The sequence below is a fragment of the Palaemon carinicauda genome, chromosome 14 (assembly GCF_036898095.1).
Source record: "Palaemon carinicauda isolate YSFRI2023 chromosome 14, ASM3689809v2, whole genome shotgun sequence".
NCBI classification, from domain to species: domain Eukaryota; kingdom Metazoa; phylum Arthropoda; class Malacostraca; order Decapoda; family Palaemonidae; genus Palaemon; species Palaemon carinicauda.
Window position 1 is genome coordinate 40,766,360 of NC_090738.1, and position 26,710 is coordinate 40,793,069.

Sequence of the window (26,710 nt, forward strand, 5' to 3'; positions counted from 1 at the left end):
TAACTAGGCTATAACTACATTATTGAATAATCTCATAGTGGTTTCTGGAATGGATTAGGCTGTTTTTAACGGCTGGGTTAATTATTGAATGATAGAAATGGCTGCATTGCATGTTTATTACTACAGTTTAGCGTGTTTATGGAAGAAAAGGTGTATGTCTTCCCAAAAATGTTTGATTTATGGCGAGAAATGAACTAATTCTTCAGACTAGATCATGAAGGTGTGTTCTTGATTTTCATGTTCTGGTTAAAATAATATACTCGATAGGGCACCTCTAGTATTTGAGAAGAAAATTAATTGAACCTGTTTGCTGTATTTTGACTGTATAGGAAATAAATGTGCCAGATGCATTTTACTAGTGTAGATAAGTGGTTCTCATTTAGGAAACACATATATTAAGTTATAATGAATAGACAATGTCTTAGAGGTGTCAAGAAATCAAAGATAGTTTCTCTCTGGACAGACTGTCCTGCATATAGTTTTTAGGATAACAGCAGTAGTACATTTACTTTTCTCCATTTATTGTTTTGTGTCTATACGAGCTTCGGATCACTTTCTCTTTCTGTCAGGAGAGAAACTATTGTTTATTTTCGGGACCCCATTAAGTCATAGTCTATTTATTATGAATGTAGAGTAACATGCCCAAGAATCCATATATTAAGTTAGTATTTGAGGTCTTCTTATTTGTGTTATAACCCTCTGAAGATACGATGACATAGTTTGGTGTCATCTGTTCATGTAACAATATGTGCTATGTGAAAAATTTATTCAGCTTTTTATTGGCATTTAAACTCAATCTTTATTTCTTTGGTAGCTATGCTGTGAAACGTCAACATCAGTAGGTTGGCACATTATGTTAATGCTCACCATAAAAAGCTTGCAACATATCCTATTTAGTTTAATCTAGATTACAGTATTTAGATAAATAATTCTTTGCAGGTTCGTCAGTGAAGGAGATACTGTTGTTCAGTTTGATGAAATCTGTGAGGTCCAGTCTGACAAAGCTGCCGTCACGATAACTAGTCGTTATGATGGCGTCATTCGAAAGCTCCACCACGCTGTCGATGAGACTGCTTTAGTTGGAAAACCCCTCGTCGACATAGAAGTGTCAAAGGAAGGTAGGATGATGTAGAGGACTTTAGCAGCCTGGGTAATTGGAAGTGGTACTGCTCTACTCTCCTTTATTTCTATTACCATTCATTGCCATATTTTATTTTTCACTATGGTTTTTTGTATTTAAAGCTTCAATGTCTCTAGTTAAATATCAATATTACTATTGCTGTCAGATTATATAGCACTCCAGGTTTGTAAAAATTGAAATAATCGTTGTTCATCAATAAAACAAGGGTGACTATATAATTTTAAATATTAAACTTAGCCGGTGAATATATAATAGCCGACGTCTCCGACGGCTCGACAGATTCCAAAAACTTGCGAGCGATCGCCGTGAAGGTTGCGGGTGTGCCCACCAGCGCCGATTATCGGCCAGATACCGCATATACTTGTAAACATCTCCAGTTCTTCTCTGTCGGTCTTGTCGACAAGTTGGTTTCCACTCGCTTTATGACCTCGAGTTTTCTACCGAATTGGTGAAGTACTTGGTTTTATTGCTTTCGCCGTGTTGGATTATTCAATACTATCTTCAAAAGAAATGCTTTTGAAAGGAGAGGAAAAGTGTTTTGCCCTTGCTTTTATATCTCTGGTTTTTCCATAGAGTAAAGATGGCCGACCCTTCCCTCAGTGTACGAAGTGTGTTTAAGGCTTTTAGTAATTATTTTATCACGTTATAAATTATTGTTGATATTTATAGATTTTTCTCTATATATTTTATATCTCACCCGCCTTTATTAGGCCTCTTCGATTAGCTTTCCATTTATACTAAACATCAAGATAAATTTTATGTTTTGTTTATATGCGGCCTTTACCTATTCCTCCCCTAGTCCGAGATGTAGGCGGTCCTAGCTTGGAAACCGAAGTTAAACAAGGTTGAGCCCATTCAACTTTTTTTTTTTTGTTAAGTTTATATCAATTGCTCTGTAAGAGTTATGAAATGAATATTTTTTAGAAAATATTTTAAGAAATATATTCTTTGAATAGTCTTCGTGCTGTTTTTTTCAAAGATGAACTAACATTTGGTTTATTTATGCTACGCAGTTTGCGCTCTATCGTTACGATAGAGAAAGAGAGAATCACGGTTTCACTTTGCAGAAAGAGTAAATCGATTTTGACGTTTTGTTCATTCTTCTTTCAAACTGAAGTGTTTTAGATACTAATTTAAAGGAACTTGTTAATTTTCAATTTTTTAGTCCTTTCAGTTTTTTCCTTTGGTCAAATAACCTGTTTATTGACGAAGGGTGAGTGGGCAATTCTCTTGTGTGTGACAAGAGAGAGAGAGAGAGAAAGAGAGAACGATCCGATCTTTATTCTCGTCCCAAGTAAGGAGTTTGGGAGCGAGTAACGTTGTTCTCGATTCAGTTTTTTACTCTCGTCCCAAGTCTCTGTACGGGGAGAGAGGATAAAACGTTTTTAGTTTTTATTCTCGTCCCAAGGCACTGTACGGTGAGAGATTGAAAACGTAGTCTTTAGTGAACTAGTGTTTAGTCTCCTCCCCAGTCACTGATCCTTTTTAACTTTATATATTTCCGTTATTCGATATATATGTATATGTTTTTTGATTTTTGCATGTGTGTTTCATTTTGTACTAATGTGCTTACATTATACGACTCATTTCGCAATTATAACCTTTTGATGTAAGGGAGAATTGCGTGCTTCAGGTAGATATCAGTTTTATTCATGCCTAATGTGAAATTATTGAAAAATACGATATCAGTGAAGTAAGTGCAAAAAACATGTTTTGTGTTGCGGAGGGTTCGTTTGTTCGTGCTTGTCGCTCCCCTAGTCCGAGACCTCTTTCAGGCTCCCCTGCACCAGGGAGAAGTAATGTCGTAGGACTTAAGGGGACGAGAGGCTTTAACCAACGTACAGACGTTCCCTCTTTGGTATCGGACGTTTCTCGTCAAGATCGCCCTTACCATAAGACGGGTGAGACTGTGTTCTCCTCGTCATCCGAAGACTTTTCGCAAAAGAAACCTTGGCGCAAGGTTTCTAGAACCTTTAAGCGAAGTCAGTCCCTTCAGGACAGGTCCAGCATCCTGGCTGTAGCCATGGGGACAGCTCTGACCCTTTACAGTCGTCGGAAGACTGTTCGCCTATTAAGCGTAAGCGTAACACGGGGTCCGAGGGTCGCGGTAAAGGCAATGTTTTGCCAACACAGACGTTACCGTCGTCTCGGCCCGTTCCGACTCCCGTTGATCCTAAATGGGTTGTCCTGCAGGACATGCAGACTAAGCTTGCCTCCCTTATGGAGAAGTATGACGTTGAGCAGGTTCACGATGAACCTTCGCTTTCGAGTCGCCGTTACGCTAAACGAGACTCTAGCCGTCAGCCACCCAAACGAGCATTTACTCGTCCGTTTGACGTTAGTGCTGACGTTTCTTGTACTTTGAAACGTGATGTCAGTAGTTTTTCACGTCAGTCACGTGACATGGATCCTCCCTCGCTGCAGTCTCGTGTTGACTTTCAGCCGCTGCCGCAGTCTCGTGTTGACGTTCAGCACGTTCGCCAACCAGCTCAGTTGCCTCGACTTGACGTTGAGCGTCAATCACCGCAGTCGAAGGTTGTTTTGACTGCTCAGTCTAGGCAGTCAATGCAGTTCCGACGTGACGTCGAGCGTCCATCAACTCCTGTTGTTGTTGTTGGACAGTCCTTTGAGCAGCGACGTGACGTCGCTTCCTCTACTGCTACTGCTGCTCCTTTGCTAGTTGACATTGCCTGTCAAGCATTGCCGCCGCGGCAGGTCTCTCCTTTTCATGAGACTAGACAATTGTCGGACGAGGTTCCTTCAGTTGAGGAAGTTGCTGATCCTCCTCCTACTGATATTCCTTTGGGGACTTTGTCAGACGGAGAGGAACCTAAAGCTGCTCAGACCTCTATGGACTTTAAAAAAATCATGCTGATTTTTAAGGATCTTTTTCCGGTCCATTTTGTAACTGCTGCTCCTCGTTCGCCTTCGTCAGAGTTTACGCTAGGCCTAGCTACTTCGAAGCCGTCGTTTTCTAAGCTAGTGCTCTCTCGCTCTTCTAAGAGAGCTTTACGTTTGCTAGGCGACTGGTTGATCACCAGGAGGAGTTTGGGGGAGACAGCCTTTGCTTTCCCTCCTTTTAAACTGGCTTCTAGATCGACCGTCTGGTATGACACGGGAGAAGTTCTCGGCTTGGGAGTTCCTGCCTCTGCCCAGGGAGACTTCTCAAGCCTCATAGACTCTCCCCGTCGCCTGGCCATGAGACGCTCCAAGATTTTATGGTCGGCTTCAGAGCTAGACCATCTCCTGTTAGGAGTTTTTTTTTTTTTTCGAGCGTTTGAAGTTTTTATTTGTTGGTTGGTCCCTGGGAGCCTTAAGTAAGAAGGTCTCTCCAGCTGTCAATGTATTGCTGTACAATTATGTCATGCATGAACAAGGCTATCAGGGATGGCTCCTATGATCTGACAGCCACGTTCACTGCAGGAACAAGGCTATCAGGGATGGCTCCAATGATCTGGCAGCCACGTTCACTGCAGGAGTACTTAAGATGTAAGTGCACTCAATGTGTTCATTGTCAAGACAAACTTCACGATGAAGACTACCGAATCTGTCTTGGCAGCAGTAAGGGAAGGCGACTGGATGGTCTCTCTCGACCTTCAGAATGCATACTTCCACATCCCGATTCATCCAAACTTTCAGCAACATCTGAGGTTTGTGGACGGGAAAGTAATGTACCAATGTCGAGCACTGTACTTCGGCCTCATTCCTGCTCCTCTTGTTTTTACAAGGCCCTTGGAAAATGTAGCAAGCTTTCTACATTTTTTGAGGATTCAGAGCCTCCCTTTATTTTGACGACTGGCTAATCAGGGCGTCGTCATTATATCACTGTCTGGAGAGCCTCTAATGGACATTAGACCTAACCAAGGAGCTAGGTCTCATAGTGAACGTAGAGAAGTCGTAACTTACAGTACCCCATCCCAGACTATTCTTTATTTGGGAATGGAGATACAGTGTCTGATTTTTCGGGCCCTTTCGTCTCCCACAAGAATGGAACAAGCTCTGTTAAAAGTCCTTCACTTGCAAGAGAAAAACAGTTGCTCTGTAAGAGTTTGAACTAGCCTCGTGGGAACTCTTTCATCGCTGGAGTAGTTTATCTCTCTGGGGAGACTCAACCTATGCCCTCTCCAATTTCACCTAAACCATTGGAACAAGGAGAAGGGCTTAGAGAGTATCTCTTTTCCAATCTCCAACCCAGTCTAGACATGTCTGACTTGGTGGGACAGCAACATCAGACTTCGAGAAGGTCTTTCTCTTGCGATCAAGAACCCAAACCATGTGTTGTATTCAGATGCATCAGTTTTGGGTTAGGGAGCTCCACTGGACAGTCTGGAATGCTCGGGTCTTTGATCCACGGATCAGAAGGAACTCCATTTAAGGCAAGTAACATCTCTCCTTTGGCGAGATTTGTGCAAGGAAAAATGAATGTCTGGGCGGACTGCCTCAGCAGAAGAGGACAAGTCATCTCCATGGAGTGGACGTTGCATAAGACTGTGTGCGAGAAGCTATGGATGACATGGGGTCAACCCACCATAGATCTTTTTGCGACTTCTCTGACAAAGAGGCTCTCGACTTACTGCTTTCCAGTTCCAGATCCAGAGGCAGCCCACATAGACGCTTTCCTGCTGAACTGGTCTCACCTGGACGTTTATGCCTTTCCACCTTTCAAGATCCTAAACAAGGTGCTGCAGAAGTTCACCTCTCACGAAGGGACCAGGTTGACATTGGTTGCTCCACTCTGGCCCGCGAGAGAGTGGTTCACAGAGGTACTTCTATGGCTGGTAGACGTTCCAAGAAGTCTGCCGTTACGGATGGATCTCTTGCGACAGCCTCACGTAAAGAGATTTTATCAAAGCCTCCCCATGCTTCGTCTAACTGCCTTCAGACTATCGAAAGACTCTCTTGAGCTCGAGGGTTTTCGAAGGAGGCAGCTAGAGCGATCGCGAGGGCTAGAAGATCCTCTACCTTCAGGATCTATCAGTCGAAATGGGAGGTATTTAGAGACTGGTGCAAGTCCTCCTCTATTTCCTCTTCCAAGTGCCTCTGTAGCGCAGATTGTGAATTTTTTGCCTTATCTGAGAAACGGTCGCTCCCTCTCTGCATCCACCATTAAAGGCTACAGAAGCATGTTAGCTTCTGTTTTCAGGCATAAGGGTTTGGATCTTTCTAATAACAAAGATCTCCAAGACCTGCTTAAGTCTTTCGAGACTTCCAAGGAGCGTCATATTTCGACTCCTGCTTGGAACTTGGACGTGTCCCTACAGTTCCTTATGTCAGACAGGTTTGAACCATTAAATTCAGCCTCCCTGAAGGATCTTACCCTCAAGACACTTTTTTTTTTGGTGAGCCTGGCTTCGGCTAAAAGGGTTAGTGAGATACATGCTTTTAGCAAGAACATCGGTTTCTCCGCTAATAAAGCAGTATGCGCTCTTCAACTTTTTTTTTTTTTTTTTGGCCAAGAATGAACTTCCGTCTCGTCCTTGGCCTAAATCATTTGAAATCCCCAGTCTTTCTGAGATTGTGGGGAATGAAGTTAAAAGAGTGCTGTGCCCTGTTAGAGCTCTTAATTTTTGTTTATCCAGAACTAAACCGCGACGAGGTTGTTCAGAGGCTTTATGGTGCTCCGTTAAAAAGTCCTCTTTGCCTATGTCTAAGAATGCGTGGTCTTATTTTATTAGACTTTTGATTCGGGTGGCACACTCTCAATTAAGTGAGAAGGATCATAATTTACTTAAAGTCAAGGCTCATGAAGTTAGAGCGATAGCAACTTCTGTAGCGTTTAAGCAAAATAGACCCATTAAAAGTATTATGGACGCGACCTTTTGGAGAGGCAAGTCAGTTTTCGCTTTATATTACTTGAAAGATGTCCAGACTCTTTATGAGGACTGCTACACACTGGGACCATTCGTAGCAGCGAGTGCAGTAGTGGGTGAAGGCTCTACCACTACATTCCCTTAATCCCAATATCCTTTTAATCTACTCTTGAAATTTTTAATCTTATTTTGGGTTGTACGGGAGACTAAGAAGTCTTTCGCAATCTTTTTTGATTTGGCGGGTGGTCAAAATATTGTTTCTTGAGAGCGCCCAGATTAAGGGTATTGATGAGGTCCTGTTATAGGGGTGTTCACCCTGGTTATAGCAGATCCTGGGAGTCTTTCGGCATCCTAAGAGGATCGCTGGGCTTCATGAGGATAGCGGACTAATGAGGCAGAGTAATAATCAGAGTCTGCTTCCTTACCAGGTACCTATACTTAAGTCTGTTTTTTTAATAATTGTCAAAAACTCTTGAGCATATACGCCTTTATTGTATTAATACTGGTCTCTACCCACCACCATGGGTGTGAATCAGCTATTATATATTCACCGGCTAAGTTTAATATTTAAAAATGATATTTTGATTATAAAATAAATTTTTGAATATACTTACCCGGTGAATATATAAATTAAAGGCCCTCCCTTCCTCCCCGATAGAGACCTAGGGGACTGAGAAGAACTGGAGATGTTTACAAGTATATGCGGTACCTGGCCGATAGTCGGCGCTGGTGGGCACACCCGCAACCTTCACGGCGATCGCTCGCGAGTTTTTGGAATCTGTCGAGCCGTCGGAGACGTCAGCTATTATATATTCACCGGGTAAGTATATTCAAAAATTTATTTTATAATCAAAATATAATTTTTCATTCCTCTTGAATATTTGTCTAATTGACTGTCAGAATTCCTTCCTTTGGGTTGAGGGAGTTCTATTCAAATTGCACAAGGTTTATTGTGTTTGTTACATTTAGCTTGTCATTGCAATTCATCTTACTGGGCTATTTTTCCCTGTTAGAACCCTTGTGCTTATAGCATCCTGCTTTTCCAACTAAGGTTGTATCTTAGCCATTGATAATAGTAATAATAATATTTTTTGTACATCATCATCATCATCTCCTCCTACACCTTTTGACACAAAGGGCCTCGGTTAGATTTCACCAGTAATCTTTATCATGAGCTTTTAAATCAACACTTCTCCATTCATCATCTACTTCACGCTTCATAGCCCTCATTCATGTAGGCCTGAGTTTTTGAAATTTTCAAACATTTCTTCTTCTCTCAAGAGGTTAACTTCTGCAATTGTTCAGTGGCTACTTTCCTCTTGGTAAGGGTAGAAGAGAGACTTTTAGCTATGGTAAGCAGCCTTTCTAAGAGAAGGAAACTCCAAAATTAAACCATTGTTCTCTAGTCTTGAGTAATGCCATAGCCTCTGTACCATGGTCTTCCACTGTCTTGGGTTAGAGTTCTCTTGCTTGAGGGTTCACTCGGGCACACTATTCTATCTTGTTTCTATTCCTCTTGTTATTTTCAAGTTTTTATAGTTTATATATGAAATATTTGTTTTAATGCTGTTATTGTTCTTAAGCTTCTTGTAGGTTTTCCTTATTTCCTTTCCTCACTGGGCTATTTTTCCTGTTGGAGCCCTTGGGTATATAGAATCCTGCTTTTCCAACTAGGGTTGTAGCTTAGCAAGTAATAATAATAATAATAATAATAATAATAATAATAATAATAATAATAATAATAGTGCCTTGTGGACCCCAGTTGAAAGTTAGGTGAACTAATCTCTCTTGAGGAGTGCTATGAGCATGCCCAAACCATCTTCATCTACCAATCATCATGATTATTATCTTGTTTGTGTTTAAATGAAAACTCTTTTGTTGCAGATGACTTGGTTGGAGTTGAAATTCAAGAAAGAGAAGCAATAGCAGTAGGAGGTTCAACTTCAGATTCTTCTATCGAAAGCCAGGAGTTTACTTTGCCAAAGGGGAAAATTTTAACTACTCCAGCTGTTAGGAGAATTGCTATGGAACATAAGGTGTGACTAATACGTTTTTATTAGTAATTATCCCTATCCATTATTGCATGCATTTTTTCATATTTCAATTTGAAATTTTTTTGGAGTGTTTTAGGGGTCTTGAGTAGAGAATGAATTTAATTAATTAATCATTGCATTGTTGCTAATAAAGATTGCTGTAAATCTCTTCAGTGGTGGGTAGAAAAGTTAAATTCATATAGCTTTTTTTCTTTTTTTAATCATCATATCTTATGTTTATAGGAATTTGGGCATAAATTTCCTTTCAACTTTGGTGAACTGACAATTTAATTGATTTTTTTTTTTAACTATTCAAGAGGGAAATATAGTTATAAGATGAAGCTCTCAGAACACCAGGAGATATTTCTGCATGAGTTAGAAATAAACACTGATGCAATGCTATGTCAGTAATGGCTAATAAGCAGATAAGGGTTCCTTAAAGGCTTAAATAAACTGTATTTATAGTCCTAATTTGTATCTTATCATTGTATTCCTTAATGAGCTTTGTTATAGGGGTATTGTCTACAGTGTGCCTTGCACGCCACACTTAAGGTAGCACTGAAGGTTCATTTCAATCTCAAATTGCATTGCTTTTCTCTTCAACTTTCATCTATTTTATTTCCATTCAACTGCAATTTTACCTTTCTCCAATTTTCATCATTCTTTGGAGGGCAAATCCATTGGCACTTATAGTGAACAATTTTGACTGTAGCCTTATTAAGCTAATTAATTATATTAAAAATATTACCTAAGAAAGTGTTTTTAAATGTATACAAACAGGGTGGATTTTTGTGCTTGGTGGAAGCAATATGTAGAGTGATGTACAGACTTTATTATACATAAGCAATATTGATCAACAGATTGATCTAAATGATGTTCAAGGCACTGGGAAAGATGGAAGGCTATTGAAAGAGGACTTGCTCATCTACATCGAAAACAAAAAGTCTGGAGCTCAAGCACCAAAACCAAAGGCAGCTCCTACACCAGCTCCCCCTCCTCCAAAACCAAGTAATTGAGTTATACTTTATATTCATTTACTAATATTTTTAGTTATTCCAAGTCAGATTTTGCTCATTTTCATTTCCCTAGGTGTGTGTTTTTTTCGCCCAAAATAGTTTCCAAAGTGCTGAGTCTTAGATTTCCATTGTTTTTTTGTTATAGTGTTTCTATGTTTATGGTACAAAACTAATTTTTCAGTGTCTCATTCCCAACCCTTTAATAGTGATTTGCCTGTAAGACAATAGTATTGTAGTATGGCAGGCATCTTAGCTGTTGAATATAGTTTAGGAAATTTATGTAATCAAATTTAGGAGTCTGAGAAAACTGATCTTTTATAAATTCTTTGCTTTTGAGTGAGCATTGATGATAAATAAAATAATTACTTTAAATTCATGCAGGTCGACCAGCAGGTCCGGTTCCAGCTCCTGCTCCTTCGTTACCACCTTCTATGCCGGTTATACTTGGTCAAGACAAAACAGAAGTCATTAAGGGCTTCCAGAAGGCAATGGTCAAGAGCATGACGGAAGCAATGGTAAGCGTAATGCATCACACCGTTATATGTATGCGTGTAAAGTTGTGTGGTCTTTTTACATTATCAATGGTACTACAATTTTACTTAACATTACAATGTACAGTCATTGTAACTGTGCTAGATGTCAGAGACTTCACTTCATGGATTTGAGTTGTGACTGTGATCAGGTTTGATAGAATCTATTGGAAGTGTCCTATGATCCATGTGGATGGAGGATAGGAGGATTGGCACTGTGGCTAAGTGGTACAATGCTCAGTCTAAAATATCTGGAACTATGGGCCTTAAATCTGTCCACCATTTAAAGGCTGCTCATGAATGGCAGAGACAAGGGACACTGACATTGCCTTATCAAGCAGGACAATGCCCTAGAGACTGACCATATATTCATATGATCAGTGCCCAAGCCCCCTCTTCACCCTAGCTAGGACCAAGCAGAGCCAGGCAATGGCTGCTGATGACTCAGCAGATAGACTTATAGACTCCCCCAAACCCCCCCATCCTTAGCTCACAAGGATAGTAAGGTTGCAACGACCAAAGGACCTAACGAGTAAAAGTGGGATTCGAACCCCAGTCGGGCGATCACCAGTCAGGGACGTTACCACATCGGGATCAAGAAAAGGGTGGAGGCTAGCAACCTCACTCGCAAGGAATCGTCTAGATGTACCTCTTTCCCTTTAAGGGGAAAGAGGTACAGTATATGGGGAAAATAAGATTAGATGTCTAAAAGGTAGGTAATTATAATTCAATTTAAAATGCAAGAGATAAGTATCCAAAATGTAAGCTGTTTTATGATAATAAACAAAAAATATTGATCTATGGACTGTTGAATGGTAAAGGCAAGGGACAATGACATTGCCCTATCAAGCAGGACAATGCCTTAGAGACCAACCATATATACTGTACATATGATCAGCGCCCTCTCCACCCAAGCTTGGAACAAGTAGTATAACAATTGTGTTCGGTGTAAAGCAAATTGTTAGTGATGTTCTGGTAATTTACCTCTTATCCTTTCTTTAGAGAAAGAAGTCGGTAATACAACAGAAAAGAGATTTCTATGACCTGTAAGAACTGTCAAAGTTTTATTTGGACAAAACTTGAAGCATTAGGGGGGGAAAGGTTGGTTTTTGCTTTGTGGGGTGGGATTTCAAATTTTTTTTCTCCTAGGAGTGCAGTGTCTATTTTTTATTAAGAATTCAGTAGCAGAAGCTCATAGGAATTTGGATTCAAGTCAAGTGAAATACGTAAAGGTAATATTCCTGATTGAAGTGCGACTACTACTCTTAATTTCTATAGAAACATTTTCTGGGAGAGTGTTGACTGCCGGTCTGTACCCTACCCATTCTGTTTTTACTAAGCAAAATAACTGTCAGGTGAGTATAGAACTAACTAATTTTTACACTAAAATTCCATTTATTTATAAAACTTTAATTTGCAGAAAATTCCTCATTTTGGATACTGTGATGAAATTGACCTAACTGCTCTTGTTGGGCTACGGAAAGAGTTGAAGGCTATGGCGGAAGCTCACGGGGTACGATTCTCATACATGCCCATTTTCATCAAGGCAGCGTCAATGGCTCTTCTTCATTACCCCGTCCTGAATGCAGCAGTTGATGAGAAATGTGAAAAGATTACTTATAAGGTTTGTCTCAGAGAATTTAAAATTTCAAGTCTGAATTTATTATTTTATGTTTCATAGTATATTTAAGTTTCTAAGAGTTCATTCAGCTTTCCCTGAATATCTTGGTAATAAGTAAGTCAATATTTTTAGACCTGTTTTGTTTTGGATATGGTAAATGAATTCTTACCTTTTTGTGTTAGAAATATTAAAAGATATACACTTCTGAAGATGTATTTGTTAGGTATATTTTAATTTTTGATATACAATACAAAGGAGTGAGTGAGAAAAGTATTTCTCTAAAATGTTACTGTAGACTTCAAATGTAGTAGCATCAGCAATATCCTTTATCATGATGGGGTAATTTATTGAGAATATTTGACCTGCGAATAGTTTAGATTAGAAAGACTTAGGGTATGTTAAGAATTTTTATAGGGCTGGTTTCTACAATATATAATTGTAACATGATAATACAATATTACAAAAATTTACATTTTCAATATTAAACTTACCCGATAATCATGTAGCTGTCAACTCCGTTGCCCGACAGAATTCTACGGAAGGGATACGCCAGCTATCACTATACTAGAAGGGGGTGTACTCACCAGCGCCACCTGTGGCCAGGTACTGCAGTACTTCTTGTTGACACCACCTCAATTTTTCCTCTGTCGTGCTTCCGGCAAGACGTTCTTGGATACGCTTATAATTTTGGAGTATTGTTCACGGTTTTTGGTGAAGTATTTCTCTAAGATTTCAGCTTTCGCTATACTGGAAACTTTTCTATTAGCTTAGATAGCTTTTATTTGGTTTTGATTAATGGTTAACGATCTTTTGCTTGATTTGGAATCCCCCTTGACTAGCTCTTTGATTCAAGATGTCTGACCTTTCACAAGCCCCACCCCATAGACGATGTAGGTCTTGTAATAGGCGTATTCCGAAGGCCTCGGTTGATCCTCACACCGCTTGTTCTGACTGTAGGGAAAGACCCTGTCAGTTGGAAGATCGATGTGAGGAATGCGCCGGACTTTCGGAACTTGAATTTGTTCGATTCCTTAAATATTCAACCAAGTTAGAGAGAGAGAGAGTTAGGAGGAGTTCTTCTCGCTCTTCGCTTTTTTCCTCACCTCATGATCCTCAACCTTTTCCTCCCCCTGTAGTGGCTACCCCCGAACCTACTATTTGTGCTCAACCTGATATGTCCGATGTTTTGCGTGCCATTCAGGCTTTAGGTGACAAAGTGGAATCGGTGATTAGTGACCATAAGTCTCTTTTGGCAGACGTCAAAGAACTTAAGGTCAAAAGTGCAGTGGGAGGTGATAGTGCCAGTGCTGTGCCAAGTGCTAGTGTCAGTGCGGTGCCGAGTGCTAGTGTCAGTGTCAGTGTTGTGCGTGAGGGTACTTCTGTGCGTGCCAGTCGTCCTCCCAGTCTGGGACCTCTTGCAAGCTCCCAAGCCCAGGGGAGAAGCAATGTCGAAGGGCAAAAGGGTTCGGCAGGCCTTGATCGGCGCACAGAAGTATCCTCGGTGGTTGCGGGCGTGTCTTACAGAGACCGTCACTCCCACCCGCAGACGATTGAGCCCTTATTTTCCTCGTCTGCAGAAGAAATGTCAGGGAGAAAACGCTGGACTCAGGTCTCAAGACCTCTTAAACGTAAAGTCCAGACCTCAAGAGTTCTACAACCTGGATGCAGTCATTGGATTAGCTCTGACTCTCCGCAGTCATCAGGTGACTGCACACCTCCTAAGAGAGGTAAGGCGATGCCTCAACAGACCTCATCTTCTGTTAAGGCTTTGCCTCAGCAGACCTTAGCGTCTGTTGACCCCAAGATGACTTTGCTGCAGTCCATGCAGTCACAGCTTGCGGTCTTAATGCGTGAGTTTCAGGCTGAGAAGGTTACACCTCCTCCTGCGAGCGCTCCGCCTCACCGCAGTCCAGTCTGCCAGGCGTACGAAGTTGAGGTTCCTCAGGCTACCTTACCGCGTTCTGAGTTGCCAGTTACCAGCGGTGTGCAGCAACCTCCGCCTTCCTTAAGACAACCTCAACAATGGGAGCAGGAGTCTTATGCCTTACTTCCTCCTCTTCCTCTTGCGGTTAGACCATCGAGACAACAACCTCTTGAGGTACGACAACCTCTTCCATCCATGAGGCAGCCACCTCAGCTCTCGCTGCAGCGACCTCAACTCTCCTCAAGGCGAGAGCCTCAACTCTTAAGGCTAGCTCCTCAGGAACCTCAACTCGCGAGACAGGAACTGAGTTCTGCGCAGCCGCTACCTCAACTCTCGCAGCTCACACCTCAGGAACCTCAACTCGTTCCTCAGGAACCTGCTACTGCGCATCCGCAACCCTTGCAGCAAGCGCAACTCTTGAGACAGGAAGCTCATGCTAGGAGTCAGCCACCTCAACCCATGCGCCTACCTTCCTCTACTCTTCTTGACCAGTCTTTGCAGCCTGAACCTCAGGTTTTAACTCAGCAACAGAGACTTGAGGATGAAACCACAAGTGTTTATGCACCCGCTTGTTCAGATTCTGCTGTTCAGCATACCGCTGTTACTTTACCTCTCACTTCGCTACACTCTGGTGATGAGGTTTCTGAGGAGGAAGCTGCGCACCTAGATCCCTCTTCGGACGTGGAGGAACCCAAGTCTTCTCCTCTACCCATTGACTTTCGTAAGGTCCTGGCTCTTTTCAGAGAGGTATACCCGGACCATTTTGTTTCTGCTACCCCCCGCTCTCCTCCATCTGAGTTTTCGCTGGGCATGCAACCTGTTAAGTCAACCTATACTAAGCTCGTCTTTGCTAGATCCTCTAAGAGAGCTTTAAGAATATTAGGGGATTGGTTGCAGTCCAAACAGCAACTAGGGAAGACTTCCTTTATGTTCCCACCTACTAAGCTCACTTCTAAGGCGGGCGTATGGTATGCCACAGGAGAGGAACCAGGCTTGGGAGTCCCTGCCTCTGCCCAGGCTGACTTCTCAAGTTTGGTCGACTCTCCTCGTAGATCAGCGATGAGGCGCTCTAAGGTCTGCTGGACCTTTTCCGATTTAGACCACTTCTTAAAGGGTGTACAGTGATACCTCAGTAGTCGAACGACTCTATACTCGAACAATTCGGAGTTCGACCAAAATTTTCGAGAAATTTTTGCTGCGGTGCTCGACCAAAAATTCGGTACTCGACCAGCCGAACACGTGACGACCGCATGGGCTTTGTGATGATCGCGCCATCTCGGCCACTCTCGCTTGTTCGGGAAGCATCAGTTCTCTCGAGAGCGTCACTCAGACAACGCGCGATCAGCATTCGTTGTGATTTAGTGATTTTCAGTGCTTTTAATTGCTTTTTTAGCTTTCATAATGAGTCCCAAGAAAGTAATGAGTGTTAAGGGGAAGGAGAAGAGGAAAACAGTGCGAACAACGATCGAGTTGAAGAAGGAAATTATAGCGAAATATGAGAATGGTGTACGAGTGTCCGATTTAGCGGTAGAATACGGAATGGCGAAGTCGACCATTTCTACGTTTTTAAAGCATAAAGAAATGATTAAGAAGGCGAATGTTGCAACGGGAGTTACGGCGGTAACTAAGCAAAGGCCACAAGTGATTGAGGAGATGGAAAAGTTGCTTTTAATATTTATTAAAGAAAAACAGTTGGCCGGGGAAAGTGTTAGTGAAGCGTTCATTTGTGAAAAAGCGTTGCATATCTATGAAGAATTAGTGAAGAAAAGTCCGAGTACCAGTGAAAGTGATTCATTTACATTTAAAGCGAGCAGGGGTTGGTTTGAAAAGTTTCGTAATAGAACAGGTATTCGTAATAGAACAGGTATTCATCATTTTCGAAGAATACTGCAGAGGAGGAAGAAACAATTAACAATAGACCAGTTTTTCACAAAAGAAAAGAAAGCTGCTACATCAAAGCCTGTTTCTCCTCCAAAGAAGAGACAAAGAAGAGAAGAAACCCCTGAAATAGATCTGCCCACCCTTTCATTGGAGAGAGAAACAACTCCTGAAGGAGAACTACCCCGCCACATCATGGAAGGGGACTCTCCTTCCAAGCAGTAACCTCCCCCTTCCATCCTCTCCACATCCATCCCTGTATGCCATCGAACCGCTGCTCAAAGGTATGTTCACTACAGTACAGAAAATGGTTTAAAATTGTTTTATTTTAGTACAGTAAATGGTTTAAAATTGTTTTATAGGATTTTCTGACCAATTTCATACACATTTAGATAATTATTGTTGTTTAGGTACACGTTTTATTAATATTTTGGGCCTGTTCGAGTGCTTGGGAACGGAATAGAATATATACCATTATTTCTTATGGGGAAAAAAAATTCGGTACTCGAACAAATCGGAGGTCGAACACGGATCTCGAACGGATTATGGTCGAGTACCGAGGTATCACTGTATTTCGTGCCTTTGAGATTTTCAATTTTCTCGACTGGTGCCTGGGGGCCTTGAGCAAGAAGACCTCCCCTGCGGACAAGGACTCAGCCATGCTTATAATGTCCTGCATGGATAAAGCTATTCGGGATGGGTCCGGCGAGCTTGCATCAATGTTTGTTTCAGGAGTTCTTAAGAAAAGGGAGCAACTTTGCACTTTTCTTTCTTCCAGCATCACACCTTGTCAAAGGTCTCAACTCCTTTTTGCTCCGCTTTCTAAGTTCTTGTTCCCCGAAGAGCTTATCAAGGATTTGTCTGCGGCCCTGATTCAGAAGGACACTCATGATCTTGTGGCCTCTTCAGCTCGTAAGACTAAGGTTGCTCCCTCAGTTCCCAGGACTTACCGCACCCCAGTGGCTGATACTCCTGCTACAAGGTTTATTCCGCCCTTTCGTGGCAGAGCCCCCAGCCGAGGAAGCTCCCGTCCAGACTCTTCCAGGAGCAGGTCTAGGAAAGGTCCCAAGACTTCAAAAGGCAAACACTGACTCTCCTCCTCTCCAGACAGCAGTAGGAGCCAGACTCAAGACCTTCTGGCAAGCTTGGGAAAGAAGAGGTGCAGACGCCCAGTCTGTCAGGTGGCTAAGGGAGGGTTACAGGATACCATTCTGCCGCAAACCCCCTCTGACCACTTCTCCCATCAACCTCTCTCCCAACTACAAGGAAAAGGACAAGAGGCTAGCGTTACACCAGGAGGTGTCGCTCCTGTTACAGAAGAAGGCAGTGGTTATAGTCCGGGACCATCAATCCCCGGGCTTCTACAACCGTCTCTTTCTGGTGGCCAAGAAGACAGGAGGTTGGAGACCGGTGCTGGACGTCAGCGCGCTCAATGCTTATGTCACCAAGCAGACGTTCACTATGGAGACGACGAAGTCGGTCCTAGCAGCGGTCAGGCAGGAGGACTGGATGGTCTCGTTGGATCTGAAAGACGCTTACTTTCACGTTCCTATTCATCCAGACTCCCAACCTTTCCTGAGATTCGTTTTTGGAAAGGTTGTGTACCAATTCCAAGCCCTGTGTTTTGGCCTAAGCACAGCTCCTATGGTGTTTACGCATCTGATGAGGAATATTGCAAAATTCCTCCACTTATTGGACATCAGAGCCTCCCTTTATTTAGACGACTGGCTGTTGAGAGCCTTCACGAGTCGTCGCTGTCTGGAGAGTCTCAACTGGACTTTGGACTTGATCAAGGAACTGGGTCTATTAGTCAACTTAGAAAAGTCCCAGCTCATTCCCTCCCAATCCATAGTTTACCTGGGAATGGAGATTCGGAGTCAGGATTTTCGGGCTTTTCCATCGGCCCCAAGGATAAGCCAAGCCCTAGAATGCATCCTGAGCATGCTGAAGAGGAACAGTTGCTCGGTGAGACAGTGGATGAGTCTAACAGGGACCCTGTCATCGTTAGCCCTGTTCGTCGAGTTAGGGAGACTCCACCTCCGCCCTCTCCAATTCCATCTAGCAGCTCATTGGGACAAGGATTTGACGCTCGAAGCAGTCTCTATTCCTGTCACCAAAGAGATGAAGACCACTCTCTTGTGGTGGAAGACCAACCTCCTTCTCAAGGAGGGCCTATCGTTAGCGATTCAGACCCCCAATCTTCATCTCTTCTCGGATGCATCAGACTCGGGCTGGGGCGCGACCTTGAACGGACAGGAATGCTCGGGAACATGGAACAGGGAACAGGAAACGCTCCACATCAACTGCAAGGAGCTGCTGGCAGTTCATATGGCCCTAATGAACTTCAAGTCCCTCCTGCTAGGCAAGGTGGTGGAGGTGAACTCCGACAACACCACAGCCTTGGCTTACATCTCCAAGCAGGGAGGGACCCATTCGAGGAACCTGTACGAGATAGCAAGGGACCTCCTCATTTGGTCAAGAAGTCTAAACCTCACTCTAGTAACGAGGTTCATTCAGGGCAACATGAACGTCTCAGCAGATCGCCTAAGCAGAAAAGATCAAGTCATCCCCACGGAATGGACCCTTCACAAGAGCGTGTGCAACAGACTTTGGACCTTGTGGGGTCAGCCTACGATAGATCTGTTTGCCACCTCCATGACCAAGAGGCTTCCTTTGTACTGTTCCCCAGTTCCAGACCCAGCAGCAGTTCATGTGGATGCTTTTCTACTGAATTGGTCCCATCTCGACCTTTACGCATTCCCACCGTTCAAGATCATCAACAGAGTCATTCAGAAGTTCGTCTCGCACGAAGGGACACGGCTGACGCTGGTTGCTCCCCTTTGGCCTGCAAGAGAATGGTTCACAGAGGTACTACAATGGCTGGTCGACGTTCCCAGGACTCTCCCTCTAAGAGTGGACCTTCTACGTCAACCTCACGTAGACAAGGTACACCCAAACCTCCACGCTCTTCGTCTGACTGCCTTCAGACTGTCGAAAGATTCGCTAGAGCTAGAGGCTTTTCGAAGGAGGCAGCCAGAGCGATTGCCAGAGCAAGGAGGGTATCCACTCGTAGAGTCTACCAATCCAAGTGGGAAGTCTTCCGAAGCTGGTGTAGAGCCAATGCAGTTTCCTCTACCAATACCTCTGTAACCCAAATAGCTGACTTCCTATTACATCTAAGGAATGAGAGATCCCTTTCGGCTCCTACGATTAAAGGGTACAGAAGTATGTTGGCTTCAGTTCTCCGCCACAGAGGTTTGGACCTTTCTTCCAACAAGGACCTTCAAGACATCCTTAAATCTTTCGAGACTTCTAAAGAACGTCGTTTATCCACTCCAGGCTGGAATCTAGACGTAGTCTTAAGGTTCCTTATGTCTCCTAGGTTCGAACCTCTCCAGTCAGCTTCCTTCAAGGACCTTACCCTCAAGACTCTTTTTCTCGTCTGCCTTGCAACAGCTAAAAGAGTTAGTGAGGTTCACGCCTTCAGCAAGAACATTGGGTTCACATCCGAATCTGCAACATGTTCTTTACAGCTCGGATTTTTAGCTAAGAATGAACTTCCTTCACGTCCTTGGCCTAGATCGTTTGAAATTCCTAGCCTTTCCAACATGGTGGGTAACGAGCTAGAAAGAGTTCTTTGTCCTGTCAGAGCTCTGAAATATTATCTTAATAGGTCAAAACCTATACGAGGACAGTCAGAAGCCTTATGGTGTGCAATCAAGAAACCTTCGATGCCCATGTCCAAAAACGGAGTTTCTTATTATATAAGGCTTCTGATTAGAGAAGCCCATTCTCAAATGAAGGATGAAGACCTTGCTTTGCTGAAGGTAAGGACCCACGAAGTGAGAGCCGTAGCCACTTCGATGGCCTTTAATAAGAACCGTTCTCTGCAGAGCATTATGGATGCAACTTATTGGAGGAGCAAGTCAGTGTTTGCATCATTTTATCTTAAAGATGTCCAGTCTCTTTACGAGAACTGCTACACCCTGGGAACATTCGTAGCAGCGAGTGCAGTAGTAGGTGAGGGCTCAGCCACTACATTCCCTTAATCCCATAACCTTTTTTAACCTTTCTCTTGAATGCTTTTATTGTTGTTTTTTGGGTTGTTACGGTAGGCTAAGAAGCCTTCCGCATCCTTTTTTGATTTGGCGGGTGGTCAATTCATTCTTGAGAAGCGCCTGGGTTAGAGGTTGTGTAGAGGTCCTTTAGTATGGGTTGCAGCCCTGTATACTTTAGCACCTTAGAGTTGATTCAGCCTCCTAAGAGGAACGCTGCGCTCAGTAAGGAAGATGAACTTATTAAAGGCAGAGTAACGGTTCAAGTCGACTTCCTTACCAGGTACTTATTATTTCATTGTTATTCTGAATAACTGATTATATGAAATACGGGATACTTAGCTATCCTTTAGTCATGTACACTGGTTTTCACCCACCCCCCTGGGTGTGAATCAGCTACATGATTATCGGGTAAGTTTAATATTGAAAAATGTTATTTTCATTAGTAAAATAAATTTTTGAATATACTTACCCGATAATCATGATTTAATTGACCCACCCTTCCTCCCCATAAAGAACCAGTGGACCGAGGAAAAATTGAGGTGGTGTCAACAAGAAGTACTGCAGTACCTGGCCACAGGTGGCGCTGGTGAGTACACCCCCTTCTAGTATAGTGATAGCTGGCGTATCCCTTCCGTAGAATTCTGTCGGGCAACGGAGTTGACAGCTACATGATTATCGGGTAAGTATATTCAAAAATTTATTTTACTAATGAAAATAACATGTTTCAATGTTGTTCTTATAGATATTGTTATCTGTATGTATTATTATATGTAGCCTCAGAGGCAAACTTAATTTTTCCATATTTTTCCCCCATACTAAAATCCTTCTCCCTTTCACCAGGCTAGTCATAATATTGGTATTGCCATGGACACCAGTAATGGACTGGTAGTGCCAAACATAAAAGGTGTCCAGGGGTTAACTCTCCTTGAAGTTGCTGCCGAATTAAATCGTCTGCAAGATTTGGGGCTGCGAGGGTCTCTTAAAACACAGGATATTACTGGTGGCACTTTCAGTCTCTCAAATATTGGAAGTGTTAGTAAATTCTAGTTTTGCCTTGTTTTTTACCTTTTTTATTTTCAGTTTTTAATGCATTCCTGTTACTATTACTACTCAGTGGTTAAGTAGATGTTCAATTTCATGGGGCAATATTTTTCCTATGCAATTTTGATATTCATTTTAGCTAGAATGCCGATATATAGTTGAACCTTATTATGCTAAACCCTTTGAAACTTGTCTTACATTTTAACGACTTAATGCACTTAACTAACCCAAGTTAATCACTGTTGAAGTTCATAGTGTTTAACAAAAAGTATTTTTAATAGTTCCATTTATAATTTTTGTTAATAAGATTGTCTTTCCAGATTGGTGGAACTTATGCCAAACCAGTGATATTACCTCCAGGAGTAGCTATTGGTGCAATTGGGAAAATTCAGGTACTGCATGTTGCGTTTATATCCTTTTTCTCTTTTTAGAAAATTTTATAACCATCTAGCAAAACTTAAGATATCACATCTTAAAAATTTGTTATGATGATAATTCCTATGGTTATTTACTAAATTTAAGCAGATTTTACGTGATACTTTTCAAGTCCAGTAAAACTTCCTTATCCACCGATGCCCAAATTGCTGAATCCACTATCCGCTGTAAACCTATTGATACCGTTAGAAAAATAAATCTGAAAATTCACTTAGTCTAACCTTATCTGCTAAGCTGGAAGCACCCGGCAATTTTTTTAAACTGAGCCACAGTGCATCACTATTCAGTAGAATAAGCTGCTGCAAAGTCATTCTTCAAGTAGAGTGAATATTGGCCCAAATGCCAAAAGTTTCTTTTTTTCAATTTTCTTTATTGTTTCATTTGTGTTATTCAAGCATTTTTACTTCTCATTTCAGTCTTTTTTTATTTCTCCTACTCATCTTCAATTTGCTTTATCCTTATTCCATTTTATTCAAAATGTCCTACTAAATTCTATCTACAAATTAATTCCAAACGCTGCTGTAATTTTCTTCTGGTCTGTGTATTTATTCAATGCTCCTCTCCTCTCTCTTGACATGGCCAAAACATCTCCGGGTTTGAGATTGGAGTATATTTCCCAATTTCAGACCTCGGCAACTCTTGAGGATTTCAGAGTCAACTTCCAAGTACAATTTAGCCTTGAATCTCTGTATTTTGTAGTCACACATCCAAAAGTTTTGTCATCTTTTTAAGGGCCCATGCTCCGTTACAAAGGCATAGTAATCCCTTTTCCTGTAGTAGTTCAAGATTTTTGAATCATGATCCTTAGTTTATTTAATTTTGTTTTTTGAACTAATGCAGATAGTTTTAAAATCTATAAGATTCATATAGGCACTCAAGAACTTTCTCATAAGTTTTTAGAAAGAAATATTGTGGTAGTAAGAATGCCGGTAAACAGAGTCATTACAACACTATCTCTTTTTTTCAGGCCCTCCCAAGGTTTGATGCTGCAGGAAATGTTGTCAAGGCACACATCATGCAAATCAGCTGGTCAGCCGATCACCGTGTCATAGATGGAGCCACAATGGCACGTTTCTCTAACTTGTGGAAGAAGTTCCTTGAAAATCCTGCAACAATGACCATTCACATGAAATGATTGGTCTCAGTTCAGTGTTTATGATAATGCTGATATTCATATTAATGTTGCCATTTTACCGGGTAGCAGAGCATGAATGCAATGTTTAATTTCTATAGAACTAAAGTGCTTTATGGATACAAAGGGGCTTTTTAACTTTATTTTGTTAGATTCAGGTTGTATGTTAAGAGTATGGTATGTAGATGATACTTTATTTTATATATTATTCGAGTGAGTCAATTGAACATCAGTTGGAGTTAAGTAACAATAGGGAGTTCAAGTATTCAGGAATTGTTGGGGGTAGAATTTTGTGATAGATTCTGTAGGAATACCTTGTAAAATTTGATGCTAACATTCTTTAGTGTAAGATAAGTCTTCTACAGAAAACTGTGATTGATTAATGTACTATTAAAAGATAGTTGTTAATTTTAGAGTACTTTGTAGCAGTTTTCAAGGGTGTAAATGGTAATTTAAAAGGTCATGTAATTAGAGGGTTTGGTAGTTGTAAATAATTTCATACTTGTATAGCTTTGCTTGGATGTCTAAAGTGATAATACCAGACCTTATTAGTTTGTTTATGGTAATTATTTTTATTAAGTGATGATTCTGGACCTTGGTTATAACTCATTCAAAGTTAATTTGGATCTGCTAACATTCTATTGCCCACTGTTAATTGGAGTGGATTAAAATGGGTAACAAAAATTAGGTAATGGGCTGCTCACAGATTATTTAACTAGTGTGTTTACTGAAGAAACCTGAATGGGTGATTTGAGTATGAAACCTAAATTTGTAATAGGAGTTTGTCTGTTATCAGGCTTTTCTTTGGTGGGTTCTATAAGAATAGCCAATACAATTTAAATTTACTACATTTTCATAAAGTTTGATGGTAAAATCAATGAATGCAATCCTTTGACAGGTTTTGCCATTAAAGTATAGTACTTTAAATGCTAAAATAATGAATGTGCATTACCCTTTGACAAATAAGGTGTTAAAGATATGGCCCATGAAATTGTTATTTGCAGAGATGATGATGATGCAGTCTTGTCAATTGTCCTTAAAGTACTCAGAAAGACTGAAAATAATATTTTAATGTTAGTTTTGGGTTGAATGAGGGTTATAGCGGTGGTAATCTTTCCTTAGGTGGTGGAATTACAAGTACAAGATTAGGTTTTCCTTATTCTATTTTTGTAGGATGTGTTTGTGATACTCTATTTTTAGTCATAATAGTATTATTTTGCTTATTGTAGTTAAGTTTGTTTCTATTAGTTTTTTTTTTTTTTTTTTTTTTTTTTTTGTACTTTTTCACAGTGTAACTAAAGCAAGGTTTTTATTGTCATGAACAATTCATACAGATTTTCTAACATTTTATCTGAGGTGTTAGATCAAGTGTTTTATGATATATGCAGAGTTGATATCAGATTTAAAGGGAATAGATTAAAATGTTCTGAAACTTTTATTGTTATTTTAAAAATTTATTATATTGATATAAAGTAATTCTTTTAACTTTCACTGATATATGGAAATTAAAATCAAGTATTTTAAAAAGTAGTTGGGGGTCATTAATTATGGTCCTTGGTCAGGCATGCCAGTTACTTGCTCTATGGTAGGAGAGATGTACTTCTAATTTAACCGAGTATTGTGTTATTCAATTGAGTAAATGATACAGAATTTGAGTGAGTTACTTCAACAATATTCTTCAAGGTATGTTAAAGAAGCATTGTAATGTGGGTGGATTAGTATAATAATACTTTTGATAGTTAGGAAATCTTTATATGTCCCATCAATTTTCAATAGAGAGGCAAGACCTTTGGAAGTAGGATCTCTTGGGGGGACCATTAGGGTATTCTAGCTCCAGACAGGGGAAAAGCTTGGGTAATAGAATGGGTACAGCAATCCTTTCATACCCATTGCACTCTGCACCTTATGCCAAATGGCAGTCTCTCGCACCCACAAGACATAACCTTCACACAGGCCATGTTGTTCCTAAGCTAATGCAGTAAGCTCCTTTGGATTCCCCATGATAAAAGGAAAAACAATAAAGTGGAAGACATCAACATACAGAAATTAGGTACTGTATAAGGATTAACATCTTAGAGATTGTGTAATATCTAGGATTGTGTATATTGAGGTGTGAAATAGTTGACAGGGTGGTAAATGGATAAAACTGCAAATACAGTAGATGGAGAAGTTGATCGCCATGTTTGACCATTGACCAAGCTGATTTTTTCTATTTGGAAACTTTTGTCAAAAAATACTGTAGTAAGAAATTTTTATATTGTACTGTACTTGATTGGCCATATGATATTTAAAACCTTGAAATGTGATTCTATTGTGATATGTTTGTAGGCTATGTACAGTATTTGTTTAGTTTCACACAACATTAATCAGTCTTATAAGCCTTATTTTAATTTAGAGGAAATCCTCACCTCACAAGTTTCAAAATCTATAAAATTTCCACTGCATTGATGCATTCTCTGTACTACACTTTTCATGCTTTCCAATTAGTTATGTAGTTTTCAACATTTCGTTTGATTCGTCCTTTTAGATATTTTGCTTCTTGAGCCTGAGATTGCTGTCTTGGACTTACTTTCATAAAAGTGTTATGTTTAAATAGATATTTACTTTTCTTTTCATTTTCAGAATTTCTTGCAGATTATTTTTATTTATTTATTTTATTTTATTTATTTTTTTTTTTAAATAGTTTTTGTTTGCTATGGTAGGATTCTTGGACATAAGTTAAATTCTAAATTGTTATGTTCATGTAATAAGTATTCCAGCAACTCAAGGTAACTGAAATTAGTTTTACACAAAAGATTCATTTTGGGAAGTTACAAACGTTGGCAAATACAAGGCCGATACGGATAGTTTCTACAAATATTAGTGGTTTTCAGACCTCTTATCTTTGATTTGTCCCTACATGAATACAGATTGTTATTCTTTAATAAAAGTAAGACTTCAACAAAGCTGGAACAGTCTTTTAAACTTTTAATAAGATGGTGGTAGTAGTAGCAGCTGGCAGATGGCGGGTAATTGCCACCCACCAGCCTGGTAGAAAACTTTCACTTTGACTAAGGCTGCTCTGCTGCCTTTTCATCTTGACTGTTTTAATGTTTTGCTTTTTCTTCAAGACTGAATAAATATACTAGCAGATTATCATGTTTGAGGGATATTAATGAAAGAAGCTGAACATAAGCAGGGGAACTGTAATTGTGAGACAGCTTTCTGTGCTACCTGCCATTATCCAAAATTCTTGTTCTTGTCCGTTAGATTACCTGCGGCTGTTCTATCCCTCGTGTGTGTGGCCCCACAAGGACAATGACAACATGAACCTTAGAAAGTTGGTTTTCTTTAGACATCGCTGGTGCTCCATTAGTGGAAGACCTCTGCAGCCACTGAGTGTGAAGGGGAGGGGCAGCGCCTTTCTTCTTCCGTGTCTGCTGATACCAGAAGGTGCTAAGGATGTGAACTCTTTCCCCGAGAGAGTTGTCATTGGCTTGTACGACTCCAAAATATTATTGAAAAATTTCAAGTTCTTCCTTTTCCCCTGCCTCATCTTCGCTAGTCTTTGCTGCAACTTCTAGAAGAAGTAAAAGACATCATCAAATAAGTCCACGATGACCTATTGATCGAAGTTACATGTGTACATATGTGTGACTCCTACCAGGTCTCTCCCTGTTGGAGATAAAGTGAGGTACCAAAAACCTCCCTTATTGAGCGATTGCCAGTTGTCCCATAGCAAGAAGATACTGTATACGTTGGCAGACACAACATTACTGAGGTGTCCAGTTACTCTTTGGGTGTTCACACACCTTTCTCTTGTGCTAAATTTTCGTACCAAGAGGAGATATTGCTGAGAATTGCCCCATAGCACAAAGAAACACCAACACTCATAATTCTTGTACAAGCTGGGAACATGACTGTGTCAGGATGGAAAACTGCCACTCAACACCCCTCCTTCCTGAATAAGATCGGTATGCACGTCTCCTGTACCTGTATACCTGTACTTGCTCTTTTATTTAGGGGAGTACCGTATGTGCCAAAAATATACCCACAATTGAAAAAATATGGTCATGCATAGTTCTCAGTCTCATACCAGTAGCAGGATACCA

At 40.9% G+C, this 26,710-nt stretch overlaps 1 protein-coding gene across 1 annotated transcript in view; it reads left to right on the top strand.

Moving 5' to 3' along the window:
• The window catches only part of LOC137653543 (lipoamide acyltransferase component of branched-chain alpha-keto acid dehydrogenase complex, mitochondrial-like), a 36,619-nt gene extending 10,189 nt beyond the window's left edge, over positions 1-26,430 (top strand). Inside the window, exons 3-10 of the mRNA XM_068387024.1 lie at positions 940-1,118; positions 8,836-8,987; positions 9,845-9,992; positions 10,382-10,515; positions 11,951-12,154; positions 20,852-21,043; positions 21,373-21,444; positions 22,455-26,430. Coding sequence (XP_068243125.1) covers positions 940-1,118; positions 8,836-8,987; positions 9,845-9,992; positions 10,382-10,515; positions 11,951-12,154; positions 20,852-21,043; positions 21,373-21,444; positions 22,455-22,622 — 1,249 coding nt within the window. The 3' untranslated portion in view covers positions 22,623-26,430. The remainder of the gene's footprint in view (positions 1-939; positions 1,119-8,835; positions 8,988-9,844; positions 9,993-10,381; positions 10,516-11,950; positions 12,155-20,851; positions 21,044-21,372; positions 21,445-22,454) is intronic.
• Positions 26,431-26,710: the final 280 nt, after the last annotated feature.